This window comes from Panthera pardus, unplaced genomic scaffold (assembly GCF_024362965.1).
Source record: "Panthera pardus isolate Hobbes unplaced genomic scaffold, ASM2436296v1 HiC_scaffold_12, whole genome shotgun sequence".
Classification (NCBI taxonomy): Eukaryota; Metazoa; Chordata; class Mammalia; order Carnivora; family Felidae; genus Panthera; species Panthera pardus.
Window position 1 is genome coordinate 50,544,765 of NW_026526677.1, and position 25,611 is coordinate 50,570,375.

At 39.1% G+C, this 25,611-nt stretch overlaps 2 protein-coding genes across 2 annotated transcripts; one reads left to right on the top strand and one right to left on the bottom strand.

Annotated features, from left to right (window-relative positions):
- Positions 1-305: 305 nt before the first annotated feature.
- LOC109271337 (olfactory receptor 1030-like) lies at positions 306-1,247 on the bottom strand. Its single transcript, XM_019456664.2, has one exon. It carries the CDS (start codon positions 1,239-1,241, stop codon positions 306-308), a length of 936 nt encoding a protein of 311 aa, XP_019312209.2. The 5' UTR covers positions 1,242-1,247.
- A 12,037-nt stretch (positions 1,248-13,284) lies between these two features.
- LOC109271036 (olfactory receptor 502) lies at positions 13,285-22,513 on the top strand. Its single transcript, XM_053900621.1, is given in 5 exon segments — positions 13,285-13,392; positions 21,014-21,089; positions 21,092-21,671; positions 21,673-21,947; positions 22,386-22,513. Coding segments are annotated over 5 exon segments (1,167 nt in total).
- The last annotated feature ends 3,098 nt before the right edge of the window (positions 22,514-25,611 follow it).

The window sequence follows — 25,611 nt, forward strand, 5'->3', positions numbered from 1 at the left end:
TGCTTCTTAGGATCCTTTAAATTTTAGAACTCATATTATTATGTAATTGGTAATAAGTCACTTCACATTCAACATACAAAAGAAGTAGGTGTTAACAGTATAGCTTGTAAATCAATTCTGATTAGTCCATGATAATTGGTTGGATTCAATATTACGACATCAAGCAAGTGGTCCAGTACTTTTGCTCTTAAAAACATGCAAATTGGATTGACCAAATGGGAATAGGCTGCTAAATTTCCATCATGTTGGTTATACTATGTCAGAGTATCACACTTCCCCAATGCTACCTTATGACAACTCACTCACTATGGCTTTTTGCCTTCTAGCATCTTTTTCAGGGTGTCCTTTACTTCTGTGTTCCTCAGGGTATAGATCAGGGGGTTGAGCAGGGGAATGACAAGACTATAAAACACAGAGACTACTTTGTTGTACTTCCATGAATTCCCTGCTTTGGGTTGCTGCATGTACATGAAAAACAGCGTTCCATAGAAGACGATGACCACAGTGAGGTGGGAGGCACAGGTGGAAAAGGCTTTGCACTTGCCTTCAGAAGACTGAATTTTTATAATGGTAAGGAGGATGCAAATGTAAGAGATGAGGACAGTCAGGAAGGATCCACTGAGATTCACTGCAGAGAAGATCAAGAGCTGCTTCTCTTTGGTGTGGGTGTCAGAGCAGGAGAGGGCAAGGAGAGGAGGGTCAGCGCAGTAGAAATGGTGGATGATATTGGAGTCGCAGAAAGACAACTGAAAAGTCAGAACTGTTTGTAGTACAGAGTTCAGGAAGCCGTAGGTATAGACGCCTATCACCAACTCCTTGCAGACCTGCTGAGTCATAACGGCTGGGTAAATCAGGGGGTTGCAGATAGCCATGTAGCGGTCATAGGCCATTGTGGCCAAGAGGAAGCATTCAGTAGTGGCAAAAGCACTGGAGAAGTACAGCTGGGCAAAACAGCCTGAAAAGGAGATGGTTTTTTTCTTTGCCAATAAATTTTGTAGCATCTTGGGCCCAATGGAAGATGAGTAGCAAACATCGATGAAAGCCAGGTGGCTAAGGAAATAGTACATGGGGGTGTGGAGCCTTGGATCCACCTTGATGAGTAGGATCATGCCAAGGTTTCCTACCAGGGTGATGAGATAAATTACCAGGAATACCACAAAAAGGGGAAGCTGCAGCTCAGGACGCTCTGTGAATCCCATAAGGACAAATTCTGTCACTGTGGTACGGTTGCCTCTTGCCATTTTGTTCTCTCTCTTGTTGGGAAAAAAAAAAAAGAAATAAGGCTTCAAAATGATTAGACTAAACAAAAAGGTTCTTACCTCTTTGTTCCAGTACCAGATGACAAAAATTTGGCTTCACAATTCCAGTGGCTAAAGACTGTCATTAGTCATGGGGCTTTACTCTGCTCACTCAGAGGGTTGGAATTCATTCACTTTCTCTTTTGATGGAAATTGACCAATTGACCTCCATGTAAGTTGCACCAAGTTACACTCCCAAAAATGTTGTACAAGAATGCCGATTTTCCCACCAACCCAAAATCTTATCAAATTTTAAACCTTTGCCCCCATGATGGTGAATACTGGGCAACTCAGGTCCTCTTGATTTTTAAAAATGATGAGTAGGGATTAGCATTTTCTCAAACAATTATTTGCATGCGTATTTCTTTTTCATGACCGGTCAGTTCAGTTCCTTTGCTAATTTTACTATTAGGTTCTTGATCTTCTAAGCATTTTATTTACAGGGCCTCTTTGTTTATTAAGGAGATTAGCCATTTGTTTGCTACATGTATTGCAAATTAATTCTTAGTTTGTCACTTAACATTGGTATGGTATTTTTTTTTCTTTCTGCTACGCAGTAAATTTTAAAGGGTTTTGCCAACTTTATCGATCTGCTTTCTGAATTCAGATCTTTGTGACATAGTTAGATACATTTTTCTCTATTTAAACTTATTTTAAAAAATGATCTCTTGCTCTATTCTAGGGCTTTACGGATTTCATTTTTACATCATTATCTTTGCTTTATCCAGAGTTTAAGTTTGATATAAAGAATGAGGTAGTCAACTCATTTTACTTATTTCCCCAAATAGCTAGCTGGGTGTCTGTCCTAAGGCCGTTGGTTAGTGAAACAATTTTCTGGTTGATTCTGCTGATTTAAAACTCCAGCCTTAATGTACAGTAAAACATTCATAAGTACTTGGGTCAATTTCTGATTCTTTTTCTTTGTCCTCTCTTCTAGAACAAGGACCAAACATTTAAATCCGAAGCTATAAATTTAATTTTAAGATCTGGTAATATAATTTCTGGCTATTTTCACACGTATATTTTCAAGATGAACTTTGGCATTATTTTAGCAAGTTCCAAAAAAAAAAAATCCTGTTTTCACTTAGAGTGCTATTGCATTGAATCGATATGTTAATTTGCTGAGAATTGACAGCTTTACAATCAAAACTTCTATAACTAAGGAATGTATGTATTTATTAATGACGTCCCTAAATAGTCTTTCCTTAGAGTTTTCGTTAAACTTTCCAGATAAATATCTTATATTGTTCTTTAAAGTCTATTCACGAATGTTTTATTTTATTAACTATTGTAAATGAAGCTTTTTTTTTTCATTTTGTGGTTTATTTAAGTACTGTTTACATATGGAAAAACTACCAATTTTTGAAAAATTGATTTTATAACTATCTTCTTTACCATAGTTTCCTATCATTTAAAAATAGCTCTTAGTTGATTCTTTTGGGTTTTCAAATATAGATTCATATAATATGAAAAGGATATGAACTTTTTCCCTCATTTCTGTAGAGCATCTCTCATTTTTTTCACTTTTCGACTTGTATTGGCTAGTACTTCCAGAGTATTACCTTTCAACCTTTTAAAGCATGCTCTAAAAGTGCAAGGAGACCCTCAGGTATATAGACATACAGCATAGCCTTTGTAATATAACTGATGTTTGAGAAAGACAAGGCTTTAAAGAACTGCGCATATTTGGTGTGGTTAAAAAACTGACTCCCCAGGAGCAAGCCCACCTTTGACACTGGAAGAGCCCAGGGCAAGAATAACAAATGGGGGCTCACATATCTACGACTTAATAAGAAAAAGTTAAAAATGAAAATAGCAAATTAATAAGATATGTTCTAGATTTCCTCCTCAACAAATATACCCTCATAATAACCTGGATGATGGAATCCTCAGAATTCCATGCTGGAATGAGGTGGTGGGAGAACTTGTCTCCAGCTCACATGTGCACAGCCACACGTGTGTGCATCTGTTCACACCCCTGCAAATAGCCATCCCTTGGTTACCCCTAAGGCCTAAGCATGTGAATATCAGCATTGTGGTTTACCCTTACAAGGGTGATCTTGGAAAGTGACTCTTGTAGACTCTGGAAATAAGTTGAGGGCCATCTGGGCACGGAATTTTAGGGTCCTGTTACCTGGAAGATGGTCTAGAAGGGGTGGATAGGATGAATGCTGTGTGGGCACATCCCTTTGGCCTTGTCCACTGGAGTGTTTTACAATAGGAAGAGGCCCAGAATTTCCCTAAAGAATGTGACCAAGGCAGTGTCTCTTTTCTTTGGCTCTAAGGGTAACCAAACTTACAGGTTTGCCTATAAGTAAACGCATGTCTGGGCTAGATAATTGAGGGTTTCACTCATTTTAAGGAGTTTGGTCTGTATCCTATAGGGAGTGGGAAGCCTTGAAATGAACTGAGATGGTGATTGGAAAATGGAAAGAACCTCAAAAGATGAAAGATAGATTCAAGGAGAGCATTTTAGGAGGGGGGTTGAGTCAGAGCAGCTCAGAGCATGTTTGGGAGACTGTGCATCCCTTCTGTTAAGAAAAGTACATCTGAAAGAGAGTAGTGAGAAACAAACTGGAGGGGGGTAGGGGTGCTATATTGTTCAGAGCTTCCCATGTCAGGGAGATTTTAATGACTAGATCAGTAGTGAATGTGGACACAGTGAACATCTGAGCAGTAGAATGACTTGGCCAGTGTTCAACTTTTAGGGAGTTACTCTGGGAGCATGTGCAGGATGGGTTGAAGGGAGAGAATAGTCAGAGGGATACCAGCTAGGATATTAGGAAGGAGAGATAGCCCAAAGGCAGAGTCTGTGTCACTTGGCAATTATCTGGGATTCAAGTTTTAAGTCTGAAAGACCAGGATAATGGTAACCTGATAATTGGTAGTTTAATTAAATTTTATCTTTTATCTAAGGTGATCTGACACAATTTAAATACACACACACACACACACACACACACATGCACACATGCACCAATAATATTGAGAACATATTAAGGGGAAGATAAAAAGATTTCCCACTGTATTTATAACAAGTCACTGTGAGGTGGTGCTTTTAGTAGGAACAGAAAGTCTGGGCTAGGAGTGGAGTAGGAGGGAAGGAGGTTGAATTCAAATTGAGAGGATTGTGGATGGCTATCACACAGACACAGCTGGTGGCATTGATTTGGGAGTCATCAATGGACAGAGGATGGTAAAAGCTAGGGAATCAACGAGATGGTTCAGGGATAGGGAAAAAGGTAACAGAAGGTTCAAAGACAGACCTTTGGGAAAATTGTATCTTTAAGGTTTGGGGAAAGGAGCAGCAGTCTTAGATGCCTGAAGATGTTCAGGTCAGCTCATATCAGGAAATAGTAAGGGATCTTTTAATATGGCCTTTCTAGCACTCCTGGTGTATTTATGGTAGACAGGGCCTGTTTGGTTGTGGTTTTGCTTCTCTCATTAAGAGCTTAAAGCAAAACCAGACATGGAGATCTTCAGGAGTTACACATAAGCAATTTTTTAAAAATATGATTTATTGTCAAGTTAGCTAAAATACAGTGTATATAGTGTGTCCTTGGTTTCAGGGGTAGATTCCTGTGACTCATTGCTTACATACAATACCCAGTACTCATCCCAACAAGTGCCCTCCTCAATGCCCATTACCCTTCCCACCCCCCCATCAACCCTCAGTTTGTTCTCTGTATTTAAGAGCTTCTTATGGGTTTGCCTCCCTCTCTGTTTCAAACTGTTTTTTCCCCTTCCCTTCCCTTATAGTCTTCTGTCAAGTTTCTCAAGTTCCACATATGAGTGAAAACATGATATCTGTCTTTCTCTGACTGACTTATTTCACTTAGCATTATACCCTCTAGTTCCATCCACGTTGTTGCCCATAAGCAATCTTGCTCAGTAAAATGTTTGTTCTTCTGGATTCCATGCCATCTAAAGGCAGGAAGACATTCTTGCAGATTTCTAGAATCAGTCAAGACTTTCCGCCTCCATTTAAAGTGTGACCGTTCTCACTTCAGCTGTGACGCAAAGCAGTTTAGTAAGTCTGGAAGAACCCAAAGAGCCAGTAGATCGACTCTGGCTTTATTCAACAGCTCTTGTGTGATAGAATATTTTTCCTATGTTAGCTATCATGATATAATTGCATATTTGCCTATGAAGTTTCTAAAACATGGTTCATGCATTCTAATTTCTAGATTTAAAAAAAATTCTTTTTGAATAGCCATATATTTATTCATCATTTATCCTATGGAAATTTTTTTTTTGCATCCAAAAGACCTCTAATTGAATGCTTTTTTTTTAAAACAGTTTTCAACCCAGTACATACTCTGACTTTCTTCCTTGACAATTAAGTTTGAGGCTTACTGATAACATCATTGTTTAGCCTATTAGTTCTTAGAATATAACTAGACCTTATGATAAATTCAGGGAAAAACAAAATAATAAATTTCTCATAAAAAATATTTGACCTGTAATTTTCTACCTAAGAGAAAACTTATGGTCCCTTTAAGAAATAAAATACTAATGGAGCACCTGGGTGGCTCAGTCCGTTAAGCGTCTGACATGGGCTCAGGTCATAATCTCATGGTTCATGAGTTCAAGCTCTGTGTTGGGCTCTGTGCTGATGGCTCAGAACCTGGAGCCTGCTTCGGATTCTATGTCTCCCTCTCTCTCTCCCCCTCCCCCACTCATACTCTGTCTCTCTCTCTCAAAAATAAATACAATATCAAAATCAAAAAGTAAATATATTAAATACTGAGGATTCTGATTTAACTACTCTCAAATTTGGTGAAAATAACCAGTGATTAAATACTTTTTCATGTGCCAGAATCATTCAATTTTACACATTATTTTATTAAATATGTCATTATCATTTCCCCATTTTCCTAATGAGGAAACTGAGACACAGAAATATTCATTAGTTTTTTCCAAATTCACAAAGTAGAGAAAGTAGATGAGCCAGGATTTGAAACCAGGTAGGCTGATTCTAGAGCCCTCAGCCTAAACTATACTGCGTCCCCATTTATGATTCCCTTATGATATATGTATATATAACATTTATAGTGTTTAATATATTCAATGTCTGATGATTCAAAGTATTGGTTTGTGTTTTACCACTCATTATTTGAGTAATTCAAGTAACTTTGTTGAATGACCTAAGAAATCTTCTTAGCCCCTGGGAAGGGAGGGGCACATGAACTACTTTGAGAATCTGGTAAAAACTAAGTATCTGATCCTAGGAAAGTTTCACTCAGACAACATCCTGCATGCAATTTCAGAGGTTTCATGAGTTTATCAGGTGTATCCTATGGTTTCCTCATAGAATGATACACTGACAAAAAATCCCAGCTTTCCTAGGAGTCAACCAATCCTCTCCCATTGGCTTCTCCGACAGAAGGAAAGCATACCTGTCCTAAAGCCCTGTACTCTTCACAATCCCAAAACTAAAACCCTTCTCTTCACTGCCTTGCTTTTACTATAGCAGACTTGGAAATGAATACAACGTACCGAGCACCTATCGGGCAGTTAGTCAGGGTTTCCAACCTTCTGGAAGCATCCACCTCGAGTATTTCCAGTGAGACAAACAGACTTCTTCATGTCTGACTGGAAGACTTGGTTTCTATGTTCTGCACCGGCAAACCTATGAGTATTTATAAAATGTAATGAGTCTGTTATGTCTTGTTATTCCAGAGCTTCCTGGGTACCAAGGGAACGGTATATACAGAGTTTCTATGAGATATTTTACATTTGATTGAAACCACCCTTGGGAATTAAATCCCTGAATCATCCTGGTAACATAATGATGGCCTGGGTTATGATGCTTTGGTGCATGTACTCAGGATGACTCTCAGGTCCAGAACCTTCGGTGTGATACTTGGAGACAGCCTTTCTGCCCTTGGCAGGGCATATGCAGTGGGGTGGCCTTGAAACTGTGGCTGGGGTGGGTGCCCAGGGAATGTGTTTTAGGGGACAAGGTAAGATTATGCAGATTGTAGGACCAGGTTGCACATATGAGACATTTTTTGCTTGCAAAGAAAAGGTGGCCTTGGCTAGCATATTTATCACAACAGACAATGAAAGAGAAAAGCAGTCTTCATTTTCCCTATGGCTATATATTTCCTGTTGAACCAAATTAAGGAATAAAATCATATGCAAAGCCAGGTCAGCAACTAAATGTTCTAATGGCTCCATAGACCTCCCTCCCTTTCTCTCTCCCTTCCCCATTCCCCTCTGGATTGAAATTGGGGCAATCAGCACACCTGATATGGCCAGAGGCAGTTTTCCGGTTTTTGGATCCTGGCCCTCTAGGTCATTAATTGTAGTAATTTGGTACATTCTGTAAAGCATTGCTGCAAGGAACATTGCCCTCAATGTTGGCACTCAAAGCAAGGTAGAGCTAACGTGAGAGCGTTCTCCAACTGGAAAGTGCATTTGCTGTCTCCGGGCATTTCCCAAGTTCATTAACTCACCACACAAGAGGAGGGAGCTGGAAGAGAAATGTGTTTGTGTCAGACCTAGAGACATGGTTCTAGTGGCCATTCCTAGTCAATTTTTGCCATTTTAAGTAACTTACAGCAGGTAAATATATGGCTTTTCATTCTGGTTAGAGGAGAAAATTTCCAGGCTATAGAGGGCATAGACTGAAACAGAAGTTTGATTTGGCAATTAAAGTAGTCCATGATTTTGCAAATGCTATATCTGATCACAAGCAGGTTACCCTGACACTAAGAAACCGGACTTTTATTTTGAGATTCCCTAGGACTGCACCCCTATGTAGTGACCAAGAGGGCTGGAGAAAGGGACAAAGCAAGAGTCAGCTGAACTACTTCCTGTTCTGTCACATCTCATGTTTGGTTCCAGTTCAAATGATAATCAGTGTCCTTTTTATCAAGAATTGTTTTTTTCTAAGGATTTCTCATTCCCAAATGAGCCAATTACAGGAATTAAATATCTGGATGTGGGAAAAGCTAGGCCTCCTAAAGGCTGTTCTTGCAGAAATGCAGGTGACATTGTACATCTTGTCCGAGCAAATGCCTAGCAGGGGGAAGGTGAGGAGAGAAGCCAATACTGACAGAGCTGAGGAAAAGTGGGCCATGGCACTTTTGAGCCAGAACTTACACTGTGCCCCATTCCTCAGCCCAACTAGGAAAGAAGTTCTAGATCTAAGACTAGCGGATAGTCTCCAGTGAGATTCTGAAGGGGAAGGCATCTTGAAGAATCTCAGTCATGAGATTTCATTGCAGTTTTTAGGAAGGACTCGTATTAAAGGAAGGTGCACATATGATTCATGCATTCAGCTGGGGACAAACTTTAAGAAAGAGCATTGTCTGGGTAGGCAAGAATCTTGGTAACATTTGGATCTAAGGGTGGTGACTAGTACGGGCATCAGAGGCATAACTCAAAACCGTTCATATTTTTTGTTCTACCACAACCAGGAATCATACAGGTTTGTCGATTCTTTCACTGAACTGTGAATCAGTGGGTGCTCTGACTTAGTATGTTTGCCTCGGAGTAGCGTTGCACTTGGTTTGAGGCTTAAGTATACATTTAGATTTTCCTTGGTGGAAAGTCCCCATGTTAATAGGCTGGAGTAAGTTAAGCAACTGGGAGCGTTCACTTATAATTCTGTCCTACTGTTACCAAAAATTTAAATAGGTCTGGAAGAAATGTGGGTGTTATCATCTGAGTGGAAAAAGTGCAGCTTTCAGAGTAAAGAAAGGCTTCTTCACTCTTATATTTACTATCTTTGTGAGTCATGCCCGTGCTGCGACTTCCCATCAGTTTGGCTTGTTTGGCCTTTTTACGATCTGAGGAAAGAGACACGGTGGGCAGTGATTCTACTGGGGGTATTGCAATTCAGGTGCCTGACTGATGACATCCGCCTGTGGCCAATTTGAGTGATATCAACATATTGACCTATAGGATTTGTTCAATAATGTGCTATCAAATAATTTTGCAATAAAATGAGAACCCTTGGAAATGACAATTAATTTGATATGTATTTTCCTTCAAATAGAAAAGCCTGCAGATGAGAGTAACTCAGGATTTTCGCTGTTTACTTTGTAAGCTCAAAATAAACAAGGTATGTTCCACAATATGAGAAATGAACCCCTTCTGTATTTACTACCCACAGACCCCACAGTGTGCAACAGAGAAAAAAGGAGTGGTATAAAGAAAATTTTTATTTGAGAAAATAATAAATAAACAACCGCTAACCAAAATTTCTAATATGGACTGTTACTCTTGTTTTATGTGCAACATTTTGGTTTTCTGCATTTGATAGACTCTGTAATTCAAACATTGTATCCCAGTTTCCAAGGCCACTGACACCAGCTCAGCTTAATTATTAGCAGCAAGAACTGCTTTCCTTTGAAGTACACTCAACAATCTTTCTCTTTGGTGCTGTCCCTGAGAAATGCCTTCCCTAAGAAAGCCTTGAGGTGTGTGACAGGGGAGCCAGAATACTTAGGGCCAGAGTTACCTGGTCCAAGTCAGGACAAGATTTGAGCCAGTTTGTTTTGGAATCTCAAAGAAGAAAGTTGGATAGACCCAGGAATGAGAAGTGGAAGATGTAGCTAAAAAAAATGTTTCAGATGGGAGAATTGTTGGGACTAAAGCCAGGATGGATACCTGAGAGATGAAGACAGTCTTAATAGCACTAGGGATCTTTACAGAGACATAATAAAAAAGTAGGTTTTCTGTTGAGTAAAATTCCTAACATCCAAGAGCTAGAGTCTGTGGGACTATATAAGACAAGAGGTGGATGATGGTCCAGTCAGCAAGCAGCAGTAAAAAAGGCTATGATTGCATGTGCCCTTGAACTCAAGTGAGCCCTGGCCAGCAAGTTATTTTGGATTTCTTTAGACATCATGATTGCATAGTTCGTAAGGTGACCGATGGACATGCATTTCCCATAGGATACTCTGGCCAGGAGACAATCATCCCTGGTGAGTGGAGCACATAAGAAATGACATCTGTGTGAAGGTGCCCATAGTAACAATGGTTGTTCTCTGTAACAGGAGACTGTGCAGTAACCTGAGGGAAAGGCAGCGCCCCCTGCAGACTAAAATGTGCATAAGACAAGAGAAATTCCAACTAAATGGGTTTATCAGGATTGTCTCCTGTTTCCATGCAAGGATGATGACATTCAATGCTAAGAAAAACACAAAGAGGGACCTTTGATGTTCTTGATTTTTCTGGGAACTAATGGGGGAAGTGTTTGGGTCTGGTACACTGAATTTCTTCAGTCATTTTGTTTGTTCTTGAATTTTTTTTCTTCTGGAGGGGAGAATGAGAAAATAACAGACATTAAGGGAAACAATGAGTGATTAGAAGGATTGAGATTAGATGTCAACAGCGATCCCTCACCACTCCTCCCGTATCGTTAGTGTGGATAAAGAACATTGAACATAAACTTTTAAAAAATGACATTTGCTCCCATGGATCTTCTCAGTTATATTTTCTTCACTCCTTCCTTGAATTAAGCACTAGAGGCTTGCATTCAGATAACACCCCACGTACATTACAGACCAATTGTAGCAATTGATTTCTGAAGAATAAAAGTGTCCGGGTAAAGAGATGATCTAAAAATCTTCAATGGAAGGAATTCTGACGATAGATCATGGTTTGATCTTTACCTAAGAAGATATTAAAATAGCAGCTACCCAGCATAGTAAGTGCAAAAAAGTCACACACCAAGTTATACCATCATAAAATTTCAAATCCTAAAAACTTTTCAGAGAGAGAGATTTTTAAAAAGGTGTTAGAAAAGCATCAACACACCTCACAACGGCTATGCTGAAAACCGGAAGACAATACATTGGTTCAAAATGCTAATGCAAAAGTATTGCTCTCCAGCCAAGAATTCAGAAACTAGCCAAATTGTTACTCAGTTGTGAAAGATAGAATGTATTTTCAACCTCGAAAAAAAGAGGATATTAAGATATAACTGGCATGGGCACTGTTGACATCTTCATATGGTTTAAAGAGTGATGGTAAGATAAATAAAGATTGAATGAATCAGATAATAAGATGTTGGTATTTGGTGCTCCAGCTGTGTCCTCCTCCCCTACGGATAGATACTCAAAGAGCTCACAGTAGAGTTCGTTGCTGGACTAAACCATCACATCCATTTCTTTCTGCTCTTTGCAATACCAATTTATGTGAAAAATGTCCCATATTGACCAATTGAATTCCTAGAACTGTAACATTAAATAGCCAATTCATTGTTTCAAAGCTATTGTTGCATACTCAGCTCTATTGTCTCCAGCCGTTCTTTTTTTCAGAATTATTCTAGCTTATTCACAAGCACATGGAGTTAAATAAGAGGAACGTTTTGCTTCAGTCCATGTACTTACTTGTGCCCAATATGAAATTTCAAATTCCTTTTTTGTGCATCTCATATTGCTTTTGCATTTTCTGTTGTACTATTACTATATGTTTGGATATTCTTCCCCCAAGTACTTAAAGCTAAGTAAATGGACAAGCTTAAAAATACACTTTGCATGTAATTTGAAAAGAAAAACAAAAATTGAAATATTCATCTCCTTAATTGTAAGAGAACCCAGCTGAGAAAGGCAATTTGATAAAACAGGGCAGAATATGACATCTGTGAGGACAGAATATGAAGATGTCAGTAATTCTTTTAAGCATTTTATGGTGCAACAAAATGGTGAAAGATTCAGTATCTTTTTGGCCATGGGTTATTTCTACAAAGGCTTTTTTTTTTTTTTTTTTGAGAGAGAGAGAGAGAATGAGAGCGTGCTAGTGGGAAAGAGGGGCAGAGGAAGGGAGGGAGGAAAGAGAGAGAGGGAGAGAGAGAATCTTAAGCAGGCTCCATGCTCAGCGCAGAGCCCAATGCAGGGCTTCATTCCACACCCTGGGATCATGACCTGAGACGACATCAAGAGTTGGACGTTCAACTGACTGAGCCATTCAGGCGCCCCCAAAGGTAATATTTTTATGTGAGTTTTCAAATGCCTTCATTAGCCTCATTTATGTTCTTCTAGCTTCACTGTAAGTCAGATTGTATTTGCTCGAAACCTAGATCCTACCATACCTAGAATCTTTCTCATCTCTTGTTTAGTCAGCATGCACACATTTGCCCAGAACGTGGCTGATGTAGGAGAGGATTTTCAAGCCTGTGTTGATTCCTGAATGAAACCCAACCGGGTGTCCCCTCTCAGTGGTGGGGCAAGCTTCAGATTCAGATGGTACTTACCAGTCATCCATAAAGTCGTTAACAGAGATTTTAGAGATTTTACTAGAAATGCTAGTTTTGGGGGCACCTGGGTGGCTCATTTGTTTAAGTGTCCAACTCTGGATTTCGGCTCAGGTCATGATTTTATGGTTTGTGAGTTCGAGCCCCATATCTGGTTCTGGTATTCTGTCTCCCTCTCTCTACGCCTGCCCCACTTGCTCTCTCTAGCTCTATCTGAAAAAAAAAAAAAAAAAAAAAAAAAAAAAAAAAGGCCAGTTTTGTTTAATTCCAAAGAGCCAGGTACTTTCAGGCCTCAAGAGAAGATGAATTTCTCTAGTATTTGTAATTTCTGTTTGAATACATACACATATATATGTCTCTTTCTATGTGTGTGTGTGTATATATATGTGTGTATATATGTATATATACACATATATATACATATATACACATACATATACATATATATACACACACACACACACATATACACACACACACATATATATATATATATATATATATATATATATATATATATATGGAGAGAGAGAGAGAGTTAAGAATTAATGACATCCCCTGTTGGTCTAATGCCCCTGTTATCTGGGTAAGTGCTATGATTTGCAGATGTGTTACCTTGAACTGCTGGGGAGACAGAGATAGGCAGAGACTGTGTCTCACCTATGAGGCCTCTGGGACCAGTCTTCAGTTCTGTACCTCAACTTCAGTTCCGAATATAGGAGATGTAAATCCCTGAACTAATCCTCAGACACAGCTTGTTTTCTAAAATTGACTATGAGCAAAGGCTTCCCTGCTCCCCGAGGAGTCATTAAAGCCATCTACTCTGAGCCATCTAATCCAAACCTAAAGTCTAGCTTCAGGAAAACAACTTCCTCATCAAAGGCAAGTTGTTGTTCTAATGAGCTTGAAAACTTATTTGCTTATAATTGCAATAAGTAGGCCTTGGTTTCAGATCAGAGCCAGCATCCTTGTAGGACTGAATAATAATGCTAATAAAAAATAAGAGTAGCATCATAGGTAGTAGTAGTAGCAATAAATTAATTCTAGTGCAAACATTCTTTCTTCCTTTGAGAGTGGAAACCAGTGAGTGACAGGCATCTGTTACAGCTGGAGCAGTGAGGGGGCCAGGGTCCTAGAAGCAGAACAATGCCCATTATAAACTGGGTTACTTCTGGCACGCCTGGCTGGCTCAGTAGGTAGAGCATGCAACTCTTGATCTCAGGGTTATAAGTCTGAGCTTCACACAGGGTGTAGATATTACTTAAAAATAAAATCTTAAGGGGTGCTTGGGTGGCTCAGTCGGTTAAATGTCCGACTTTGGCTCAGGTCATGATCTCGCAGCTAGTGAGTTCGAGCCCCGCGTCGGGCTCTGTGCTGACGACTCAGAGCCTGGAGCCTGCTTTGGATTCTGTCTCCCTCTCTCTCTGCCCCTCCCCAACTTGCTCAAGCATGCGCTCTCTTCTCTCTCTCTCAAAAATAAACATTAAAAAAATAAAATCTTGAAGAAATTGAGCTATTTGTATTGTAAGTGTTCTTTATAATTTGATACAAGGCCCTAATCAGATGTATGACATGCAAATATTTTCTCCTCTTCTGTGTGTTGTTTCTTCACTGATTGATAGACTCCTTTTAAGCACAAAAATTTTAACTTCAACGAAGCAAATTTACCTATTTTTTCTTTTGTTGCTCATGTTTTTGATATCATCCCTATGTGTCCATTACTAAATCCAAGATCATGAAAGATGGAAGGAGTGGACAATACAGGAGCGTGTATGTGTATTAACGTGAATGGCAGAGGTGTTCAGAATGTCAGTTGATGACTATATAAAAACTTTGGCCCAACTAAAAAAATGGCATAAGCTATAGAAATACAAATTTTAACTTCCAAGCTATTTAATTCAGCCTTGACTAAAGTTAGAGTTACAGTCAGAGGGCTCATATCACTAGCTGCAAACTTGAAAGATTAAGAAACTGAAGTTTTAAGTAACACAGACTTTGAGGTGAAAATGAACTGAACTAGCCATTACATCTTGCTGTATAGATATGAGTAAAATGTTGGAAAAATACTTTTTACATATACATAATTAAAGAAACTAAAGACCCATTTTGAGGGAGTAAGATTTGTATTTCTTAGCTAGAATAAAGTTGAGATGCTTATAGGATAGGGAAAGATAGGATATAATAGCCAAGGAGGGAGGCTGCCTGGGTGTTGAGTGTCTGACTTTGGCTCAGGTCATGATCTCAGGGTTTGTGATTGAGCCTGCATCAGGCTTGCTGCTGTCGCCCTGTCAGCACAAAGCCCACTTCGGATCTTCTGTCCCCGCCCCTCCCCCACTCACTCTTTCTCACAAAAAATTTTAAAAAATAGGCAGAGAAGGAAAGGTTAGAAGTTAAGGTCTCTGGGTGGGCAAAAACACATATTTTGAAACAATGCTGGGAGCATCTGACCACAGTAAGCTTAAGGTTCCTCTTTAGAATGTAACAGTCACTCCTTGGAGGATGGAAAAGAATGAAATCTTGCCATTTGCAACAATGTGGATGGAACTGGAGGGTATTATGCTAAGCAAAATAAGTCAGAGAAAGATAGATATCATATGACTTCACTCAGGTAGAATTTGAGAAACACAACAGATAACATAGTGGAAGGGAAAGAAAAATAAGATAAAAAGAGAGAGGGAGGCAACTCATGAGAGACTCTTAAATACAGAGAACAAACTGAGGGTTGCTGGAGGGGAGATGGATAGGGGGATGGGCTAAATGGGTGATGGGCAATAAGGAGGGCACTTGTTGGGATGAGAACTGGGTATTACATGTAAGAGATGAATCACTGGGTTCTACTCCTGAAGCCAAGACTACACTGTATATTAACTAACTTAAATTCAAATTAAAAAATACTAAAAAAGAAAAAAAAAATGTACAGACAGCACCTACTCTCCCTCCCCCCCCCCCAGGTTCCCCTCAGGAGTTTGACAATCAAAATATCTAACCAAAATAACTAAACCATGAAACTCATGTTATACAAGGGACAGTATGACCACAGTCTGACTCCTCACACAGAGGAGTCAGGCCAATCAAGAATGGACAACCCAGCACCTAGAGTTATCAAGCCAATAAGGGTAGAACCTGAGAAGGAACAAGGGGGAAGGGAAGTGGGGGGCAGGGGGTAGCCCAGAACCTTATAAAGCAAAGACCCTTGCCTATAGTTGGGGGTATTCAGCTTCGAAAGCCCCCCTCTCTGCAAAGAGAGCTTTCATACTATTCTTACTTTCTAATTTTATACTCTAATAAACTTTTGCCTGCTGCCATTTTGTTCTGTGTCCACATCTTTGTGGGACCCAAGGAATTTAACAAAAATCCCCTACCCCTGGACAAACAGAGCAAGACTAGCTCCATTTTATGCTACACCCACCATCTCATGTATAACCCCCACATGACCTACTTATTGCTTAAGACACTCCCCCACCCTAGTCAAGCCGCTGAGCACACCCCTACTGGAAACCGGCTCATATAGGAATGCGGAACCCCTAACCACCAAAGAATGTAAACCCCGCCTTTTGCCCACCAAACTTGCGTACCAATTCTGACCAGAGTGATAGGCTAGTTCAAACAGTTACTATAGGGTAAATTGTAATTCAATTGGCCACCTGCGTGTGGACTGACATGGCTGACATGACTGACTGACATGCAACTTTCTGTGTGTGTTACAATCCCATTGGCCACTGGCCCCTATAAAACTGCCAAGCCTCTTAACCTAGGGGTCCAAGTCCCTGCTCCGCTGTGTCAGGTATACTTGGGCCCAAGCTCGAGCTTGCAAATAAACCCTCCTGCGTTTGCATCGGTATCGGCCCCTTGGTGGTCTCTCTGATTCGAAATCGGGGGCATTACACTCTTCATTCTTTGAAGTGGCGAGACAACAAAACCCGGGTATTGAGGTAAAGGATCCTGCAACACTTGCTTTTAATAAACTTGCCTGTGAGATTCATTTTACCTCTACTTATTGATTGCTATGTATCTTTCAAACTTGACACCACCCCATTCTAATGCTTGTCAGCTGTGAGAAATTATTTTTGTGTTTTATCTTTGAAAAACATTGAACTAAATGTATTCTCTCTTGATATCCAATCCTTGATTACTCTGGTCTGACCTAGTTTTAATAAACTTAATGTTAATAATATCTGTAATAATTCTTAGACTTGGAAAAACCACTGTTTTTCTTCTTGTAACAATTATGTTCAAATTAAATAAGTAGGGAAAATAGCAGTAAAGGTTCTGGTCATGAATTCCAATGTAGTGGGTGGGGGAGCCCCCATAACCACCAAGTAATTCTCTGGACGTTGACTGAGTGTCATACAATTCAACTCAATTCTGACACTATCTACCTGGAGGTAACATCAGATCCTACAGTTTAAGGGCTCAGTCCCACAAAACTACTGCCCTATTATCCAACTTCAGCTGCCAATACCAAGTACAGATTATCATCTGTGCTTCTGACCCACCTGCTATAGATTAGAGGTTCCTACAACCCCTACTTGGACTTCAGACACCAGTCACAAGTTCAGGTTATTACCTGTACTTCTGTCTGACTGGCTCTAAATTAGAGGTTCCCACACCCCCACCTTGGGTTTGATCACTTTGCTATAGCACATCACAGAACTCAGAGGAACATTTTACTTATGAGATTACTGATGTATTATATAAGGATACAACTCAGGAACAGCCAGATGAAAGAGATGCATGGGGCAAGGGATGGGGAAAGGGTGAGGACCTTCCATGCTCTCTGAGCAGGCCATTCTCCCCAAATCTCCATGAGTTCACCAACCTGGAAGCTCTCCCAACCCCCTCCCTTTGGGGTTTTATGGAAGCTTCATTTCATAGGCATGATTGTTTATGGTGGCTGATTCAATATCTCGCCCTCTCTTCTCCCCAGAAGTCGGGGTAGAACTGAAAGTTTCGGTTCCATTCGTCCATCTAATCACAGGGTTCATTCTGAGGGCAATGAGCGCTAATCCCTACTTGATCCAAAAGTCACCTCATTAACATAACAAAAGGCACTTGGTTGCTCTCACCATTTAGGAAATTCTGAAGGTTTTAGGAGCTCTGTGCTAGAAACCAAAACTAAGACCAAATATATATATATATTTCTTATTATTCATCACAATATCACAAACAAAACACAGAAATCCTAATTATTCTTTAGGAAACCCTCTGATTTACAGACACTGATGAATCTCAACCGTGAAGTAGTTTAAAGAGTCCAAAGTGGTTTCCTACTGAGAGTGGGAATTTGGATTTGTAAAGAACTGGTCAGTGGGCCATTGTTTTCTTTATGAGCCATTTTAACTAAGTGCATGTAATTATGTGAAAGTACAAAAAATGAATATTAAATTCTTTTAATAAATAACTCCCTCTGGCTGCTGTATGGAAGGCCAGATGTGCATATAGGAAAATCAATAAGGACAGCTAGTGTAGTGTTGAGATCCAAAGGGAGTGGACACATTCGATAGGAATTTAGGAGGTAAAATCAACAGGAGGTGCCCACTAATGAACACAGGACAGGAAATGAGGGTCCTGAGTTCTGGCCTGTAGGTCCCGCCAGTTTTAGGGAATTGGACAGAGTGTCAAGGGTAGAGAGAAAAATGTAAATCGAGGACTAGCTGGGAACCAGTGGTCATCATTGAGGCACTCAAGTCTTGAAGTTCACTAGATGACAGTCCTATTAAGAGTGCACGTTTTAGCATTTGGTCTGACCTGGATTTTGAACCTGGGTTTAGTTTTACCATTTGAGCACATTTGGACAAGTGGCTTAATTTAAACCTCAGTTCTCTCTTGGTGAAGTTGAAATAATGCAAATACTTGGTTTACTAAATTATCATGAGGATTAAATGAGAAGAGGTAAGTAAAAAGTCAAGCACAGTGCTTGGCAAGGAGTTAAGTCTGGATGAAAGTTGGTTAGTATTATTACTGGAAACCCATCAAGGTGCATCAGGAGAGCAAGATAGGACTTTCTCCAGTTAGGATTAGCAAGAGAATTAGAATGAGTCTCAGGTTGAAGACAGCTGTTTCTACCATTATTCTTCTAGTCAGATAAGCCACTAGCCAGCTCTTTGAGGCATGCAGGCTAAATCCAATCTGGAAGTCATCCCAAACATCATCTTACTTCACAGCTCCCTGTGTATACAATTTTAAAAGATACTCATTTCATACTTTTTGCTAGAAAAAAATGTATACATGTCTTTAAAATTGTGTTATTTAAAATTCAACTTTATATGGCATTCCATCCCAAATTACCCTGGGTAGCTAATGGAGTGTCTTACCTACATCACTATAAAATGCTTACAAAATGAACACATGTTGAATGAATGGAGCTAAAGTTATATTTTATATTTTTTAGTATTCCTTAACCTGAAATATCAAAGTAAACGTAGAGCCAATATTTAGCCAGGAGATTATTTATTATATTACACTCCCAGTAATTATCAAATGAAAGTGCACCAATACCTAGATGAAAAGAAAAAAAATAAAGAGATCATTTGAGAACTGACAGAACCGTTAAAGATTAGCTATGTCTGTGTGAAGGGAACTGCTCAATATTCACTGGAGAATGTGATAATGACCCTGGTGCTTGTGAATTTACATCTGAAACTTCAGAATCTTCTGAGAGATTTATCCCCAAAGACAAACAACAATATAAGATAGCATGGCTGCTAAATAACAATGACTTTGAATTTATTGCTCTAGGATGAATGAATTCTTATTTCAAGAGGTGAGGTTTTGGCTTTTACAGCTTAATACTATTTTCTAAAATTGTATCATTGTGGAGAAACAGGGCAGATGTAACCCAGCAGTCAGCTAACAAGTGACCTGAGCTGAATTAACCTAAATTTCTGCGGTCTATTTAGTGCATATAAACAGGCATACTTCAAGGTACCGGGATTCGTCATTTATCCACTCATAAGACCAGAAACTCACAAGGTCTTTTTACGCTATCCAAACTTGGAACTCAGCCATAATGCTAATAAATTCACTAGCTTTGTGATGCTTTGTGGACTTACTGTTTGTAAATATCTCATGGAAAGATTTCCTTTGTTTATTGTTCTGAATGCTTTAGCTTACAGGAAAACAGATACTTTGGACAAAGTCTAGAATATAAAACCAGAAAGCAATGGAGATGAGGTTCAACCTGACCACCTGCTGGGCAGACCTGGGTAAACTTCTTAACTTTTTAGGCTGGAACTTTATTCAGGTGTACGCTATGTCAAAAATAAAATTATTTCATTCTATAATTCTCCAGTGAGAAAACATTGCTACATCAGGAAACGATTTGATTTGTTTGAATAAATGTAGTTTAATTATGTCCTAGATATTAATCATCTATATTGCATAGTAATTAGGTTGATATATCAATCTACTTGGTAAAACAATATTTTAATGGTGAATATTACATGTACATAAGAAATTTACAATAGATGACTTCATTTATAACCTTAACTTGAAATTCCCTTCTATTTCTTATTTGTCCTATCAAGAAAATTGTATTTCTCCTTTTAAAAAATGGTCTTGTTTGGGGGTGCCTAAGTAGCTCAGTCGGTTAAGTGTCTGACTCCTGATTTCAGCTCAGGTCATGATCTCACAGTTCGGTTCATGAGTTCAAGCCCTTATTGGGCTCTGTGCTGACAGTGCTTGGATTCTCTCTCCCTCTCTCTCTCTCTCTGCCCCTCCCCTGCTTACCCGCACGCATGCGCGCATTCTCGCCCTCTCAAAATAAATAAATGTTTAAAAAAATGGTCTTGTTTTACTGGCACTGTAAACTTTGTGATTTACTAGTACCTTTTTTATACGATAAATAGGCCTATATCTACATATTATTATCGTTTCTGTTATGCTTACCATTCCTTTTGTTCTTTTCATAAATCTTACGTTTTTTTTTATCTTTAGCTTTAAAGCTACTTTAAATAGATTTTATAAATATATAATATAAAGACAAAAGAGTGTACCCTGTTTGAAGTTTCCCTAGTATTTCTGCTTAAAACTATTCTTAAGATATAGAATACTCATATAAATATATAAACTTTTGACTCTAAAGTCATATATAAAGGGTATACATTTTGTACTATAAAATAAAAAAAGTCCAAACTTAGCTTCAATATTAACTTTGTTATTGAATTTTTTAAAATGTTTATTTATGTATTTGAGATAAAGAGGCGTGAGAGAATGTAAGCATGAGTGGGGGCAGTGAGAAAGAGAGAGAGAGAGAGAGAGAGTGAGCGAGAATCCCAAGCAGGCTCTGAGATGTCAGCACAGAGCCTGGTGCTGGGCTCGAACCCATGAACTGTGAAAACATAACCTGAGTGGAAATCAAAAGTTGGATGCTTAACCAACTGAGCCACCCAGGCGCCCTGAATATTTACCTGTTTATAATAACCTCTTGGTGTCTTAACAAAAATGAAACCATCAAATTTGTAACTTCTGTAATGTTTTCATCAGAGCTTCAGTTCGGTAGCAGCTCTGTGGCCTCGTGGATTCCCTGGGGGATGGGAACCACACTGCAATGACAGGGCTCATTTTATTGGGCCTAACTGATAACCTGTCTTCTGAGCCATCCTCTTCATAACCATCCTTTGCATCTACCTGGCGACCATATCTGGCAACCTCAGTACAATCATTCTTATCAGACTCGCCTCTCAGCTCCACCACCTTAGGTAGTTTTTTCTGAGCTGCCTGCCCTTGGCTGATATGGGCTCTTCATCTTCTGTCACACGTCATATGCTTGTAAACTTCCTGATGGAGAGACATACAATCTCCTATCTTGGATGTGCTGTCCAGGTGAGTTCAGCTGTTTTCTTTGGGTCAAGTGAGTGCCTCCTTCTGGCTGCCATGACGTATGATTGCTTCATGGCCATCTGTGACCCGCTGCTTTATTCAACCAAAATGTCCACACAGGTGTGTGTTCACTTACTCACAGTGGCTTGTGTAGGTAGTTTTCTCAATGCTTCTCTTCTACTATTTGCTTCTCTTTTTTTACTCTTCTGTGGAACAAATCATGTCCATCACTTTCTCTGTGATTTTGCTCCTTTAGTTAAACTCTCCCACTCTGGTATCAGCACCTCCGCAAGTGTCCCCTCGTAGACGGCTGGCTCCATTGTTGTGGTCACGGTGTGTCAGAGCTGCCTCCTACATCTGTATCCTCATCACCATCCTGAAGATGTGCTCCACCAAGGGACACCACAAGGCCTTTTCCACTTGTACATCCCACCTCACAGCGGTCACTCTGTGCTATAGGACGAACACGCTCATTTATGTGATGCCCAAGTCCAGCTACTCAACGGACCAGAACAAGGTGGCGTCTGTGTTCTACATGGTGGTGATCCCCATATTGAACCCCCTCATCTACAGCCTCAGGAACAGTGAGATGAAGGTGGCTCTGAAGAGAGAGCTTGGCAAAGCTTATTTTATGATACTTGATATGATAATATGCTGTAAATATAATAATAAAAAGGAGAGAGAGTGTTTGTGGTCTAAATATATCAGTCCGTATGTCAGCCAGCATGGAGCTTTTTAGTCAAGTAAAATTTGTAAATCAGAGGCTTATAGTGAGTTACCTTTAACAAAATTAATTTAAATCTAAGTGATAAGCACAAATTGGTTCACATGAAAACATAATCAACTGAAAATCCTTCATAACTTGTATTCATATTTCTTCAAAATTTGTTCTCTGCATTAGTTAAGGTTATTGTACCTCTGAACCTTTAAGACTATGTCCATTTCAATCACAGCTTATCTTGAAATGAGCGTGATAATTACTAGGACTGAGTATATTCTGAGGGGAAATGACTAAGGGGAACCAGACAGTAAAACAACTGGAAACATTTTTGCAGTAAGGTTATCTGCTGGGGACGGGCTCTGTGGACCCATAAATGCTGGCCTGTTTGGGGACCCTGGCTCCAGCCTAGCTGCAGAGGGCCTCATAAAAGAACAGGACGAGATGCCCCGGCCTAACCTGTGAATGCCTCTGTCAGGTCAAACAGGTGACTTCTCTGTGGGAGTGAGTGTGATTCCTGAACTCCTCAGAGACTGAGTAAACAAACAACTCTTAGAGTGACGTGTTCATGGAGAGACTCACATCCTGTGAAGGAAGCTGGAGGGGAATGGGTTGTGTTTCCCCCCCATAAAGCTTAACTTTCCTTTATGTGCTGACCACTATCATGCTTATTTCTCTTTCCTAGCCCTCTCTTTAATGTTTTAGACAAAAATATTTTTGTCTAATAAAAGCCAAGCACAGCTTATCTCAAACTAAAGTATTATTTCCCACCCCAAATTGCTCCCTCCGATATTCTGTAACCCAGTAAGAGGTACCTCATTCAATCAGTTTATGGAGTCCAAACCCCAAAAAGAAATTGAATTCTTTCCCCGCCTTCACATTCCTACATCCGATCACAAAGTGTGATACATTCAGAGTCCAATATTTACTTCCTACGTCTTTTCATTTCTGTTGTCAGCAATTCTATTCCAAACTACTACCTCATACATTTATTGTACAGTAGAACTACTGTGATAGCTTACTTTTACTAGGCTATGGCGATCAGTTGTTTGGTCAAACACCAGTCTATGTGTGGCTGTGAAGGTATTTTTAGATGTTAGTAATATTTAATCAGTAGAATTTGAGTAAAGTACATTACCCTCCAAGGGTAATTCAATTAGTTGTCCAATTAGGGTTGTTCAATTAGTTGAAAGCCTGAAGAGAAAAAAACTGAGGTCCTCTGAAAAAGAAGGATAATACCTTTGGACTCAAGACTGCAACATCAACTCTTATGGAATTTCCAGTCTGCTGGACTGCCCTGTGGATTTTGAAACTGATTGTAACAACTGTGCGAACCACTTCCTTAAAATCTTTCTCTCTGTATATGTACCTACATACTCATATATATTTTTTTACTGGTTCTGTATCTTTGGTGAATCCTGACTAATACAACCCTAACTAGCTTTCCTCTACCATCTTTTACTCTCTTCCAATTCATTCTCCATACAACAACCATGACCATAAACCTAAAGAGATTACTACTTTAATTAATATCCCCCAGAGAGCTTAGAAAAGAGGCAAAATTTATCCGTTTAATTTTAATTCCAGTTTGGTTAACATACAGTGTTATATTAGTTTCAGGTGTTCAATATGGTGATTCAATACTTCCATCCATCACCCAGTGCTCATCATGACAAATACACTCCTTAATCCCCCTCACCTATTTCACCCATCCCCCACCCATCTTCCTTCTTGTAACCATTATATTGTTCTCTATAACTGAGGCTGTTTCTTGCTTTGTCTCTATTTTTTCCTTTGCTCCTTTGTTTTGTTTCTTAAATTCCACATATGAGTGAAATCATATGGTAGTTGTCTTTCTCTGATTGACTTATTTCACTTAGCATTATACTCTCTAGCTCTATACATTTTGCAAATGGCAAGATTTCATTCTTCTTTATGGCTGAAAAATATTCCATTGTATATATATGCCACCTCGTCTTTGTCCATTCATCTATCCATGGACACTTGGGCTGCTTCCATAATTTGGCTACTGTAAATAATACTACTGTAAACATAGGGTTGCATGTATCCCTTTGAATTAGTGTATATTTTTTGGGTAAATATTCAGTAGTGCAATTACTGGATCATAGGGTAGTTCTATTTTTAACGTTTTGAGGAACCTCCATACTGTTCTCCAGAGTGGCTGCACCAGTTTGCATTCCCACCAACAGTGCAAGAGGGTTGTCCTTTCTTCACATCCTCACTACTACCTGTTGTTTCTTTGTGGTTTTGATTTTAGCCATCCTGACAGGTATGAGGTGATATCTCACTGTGGTTTTAATTTGCATTTACCTGATGATGAGTGATGTTGAGTACCTTTGCATGTGTCTATTGGTCATCTGGATGTCTTCTTTGGAGAAATATCTGTTCATGTCTTCTTCCTATTTTTAAATTGGATTATTTGTTCTTTGGGTGTTGAGTGTTATAAATTCTTTATACATTTTGGATACTAACCCTTTACTAGATATGTTATTTGCAAATATATTCTCACATTCAGTAGGTTGCCTTTAAGTTTTATTGATTGTTTCCTTCATTGTGCAGAAGCTTTTTATTTTGATGAAGTCCCAATAATTTATTTTTGCTTTTGTTTCTCTTGCCTTAGGAGACATATCTAGAAAAATGCTGCTACGGCTAATGTTAGAGACATTTCTGCCTGTGCTCTCTTCTAGGATTTTGATGGTTTCCTGTCTTACATTTAGGTCTTTAATCCATTTTGAATTTATTTTTGTGTATGGTGTAAGTGGTCCAGTTTCATTCTTTTGCATGCAGCTGATCAGTTTTCTCAACACCATTTGTTAAAGAGACTATCTTTTTTTCCATTGCATATTCTTTCCTGTTTTATCAAAAGATTAATTGACCATATAAGTGTGGGTTTATTTCTGGGTTTTCTTGTCTATTGATCTATGTGTCTATTTTTGTGCCAGTACCATACTGTTTTGATTACTGTAGCTTTGTACTATAACCCAAAGCCTGGAATTGTGATGCCTCTGGCCTTGCTTTGCTTTTTCAGGATTGCTTTGGATATTTGGGGTAGCCAAATTTTTGTGGTTCCATATAAATTTTAGGATTTTTTTGTTCTAGTTCTGTGAAAAATGCTGCTGGTATTTTGATAGGGATTGCATTAAATGTGTAGATTGCTTTGGGTAGTGTAGACATTTTAACAGTATTTGTTCTTCCAACCCATGAGCATGGAATGTCTATTTATGTTGTCTTCAGTTTCTTTCATCAGTGTTTTATAGTTTTCAGGGTACAGGTCTTTCACCTCTTTGGTTAGGTTTATTCTTAAGGTATCTTATTATTTTGGGTGCAATCATAAATAATACTGTTTTCTTAATTTCTTTCTGCTGCTTCATTATTAGTGTATAGAAATGCAACAGATTTCTGCATATTGATTTTGTATCCTGTGACTTTACTGAATTAATTTATCAGTTCTAATGGTTTTTTGGTGGAATCTTTAGGGCTTTTCATATAAAGCATCATGTCATCTGCAGATAGTGAAAGTTGTATTTCTTCCTTACCAATTT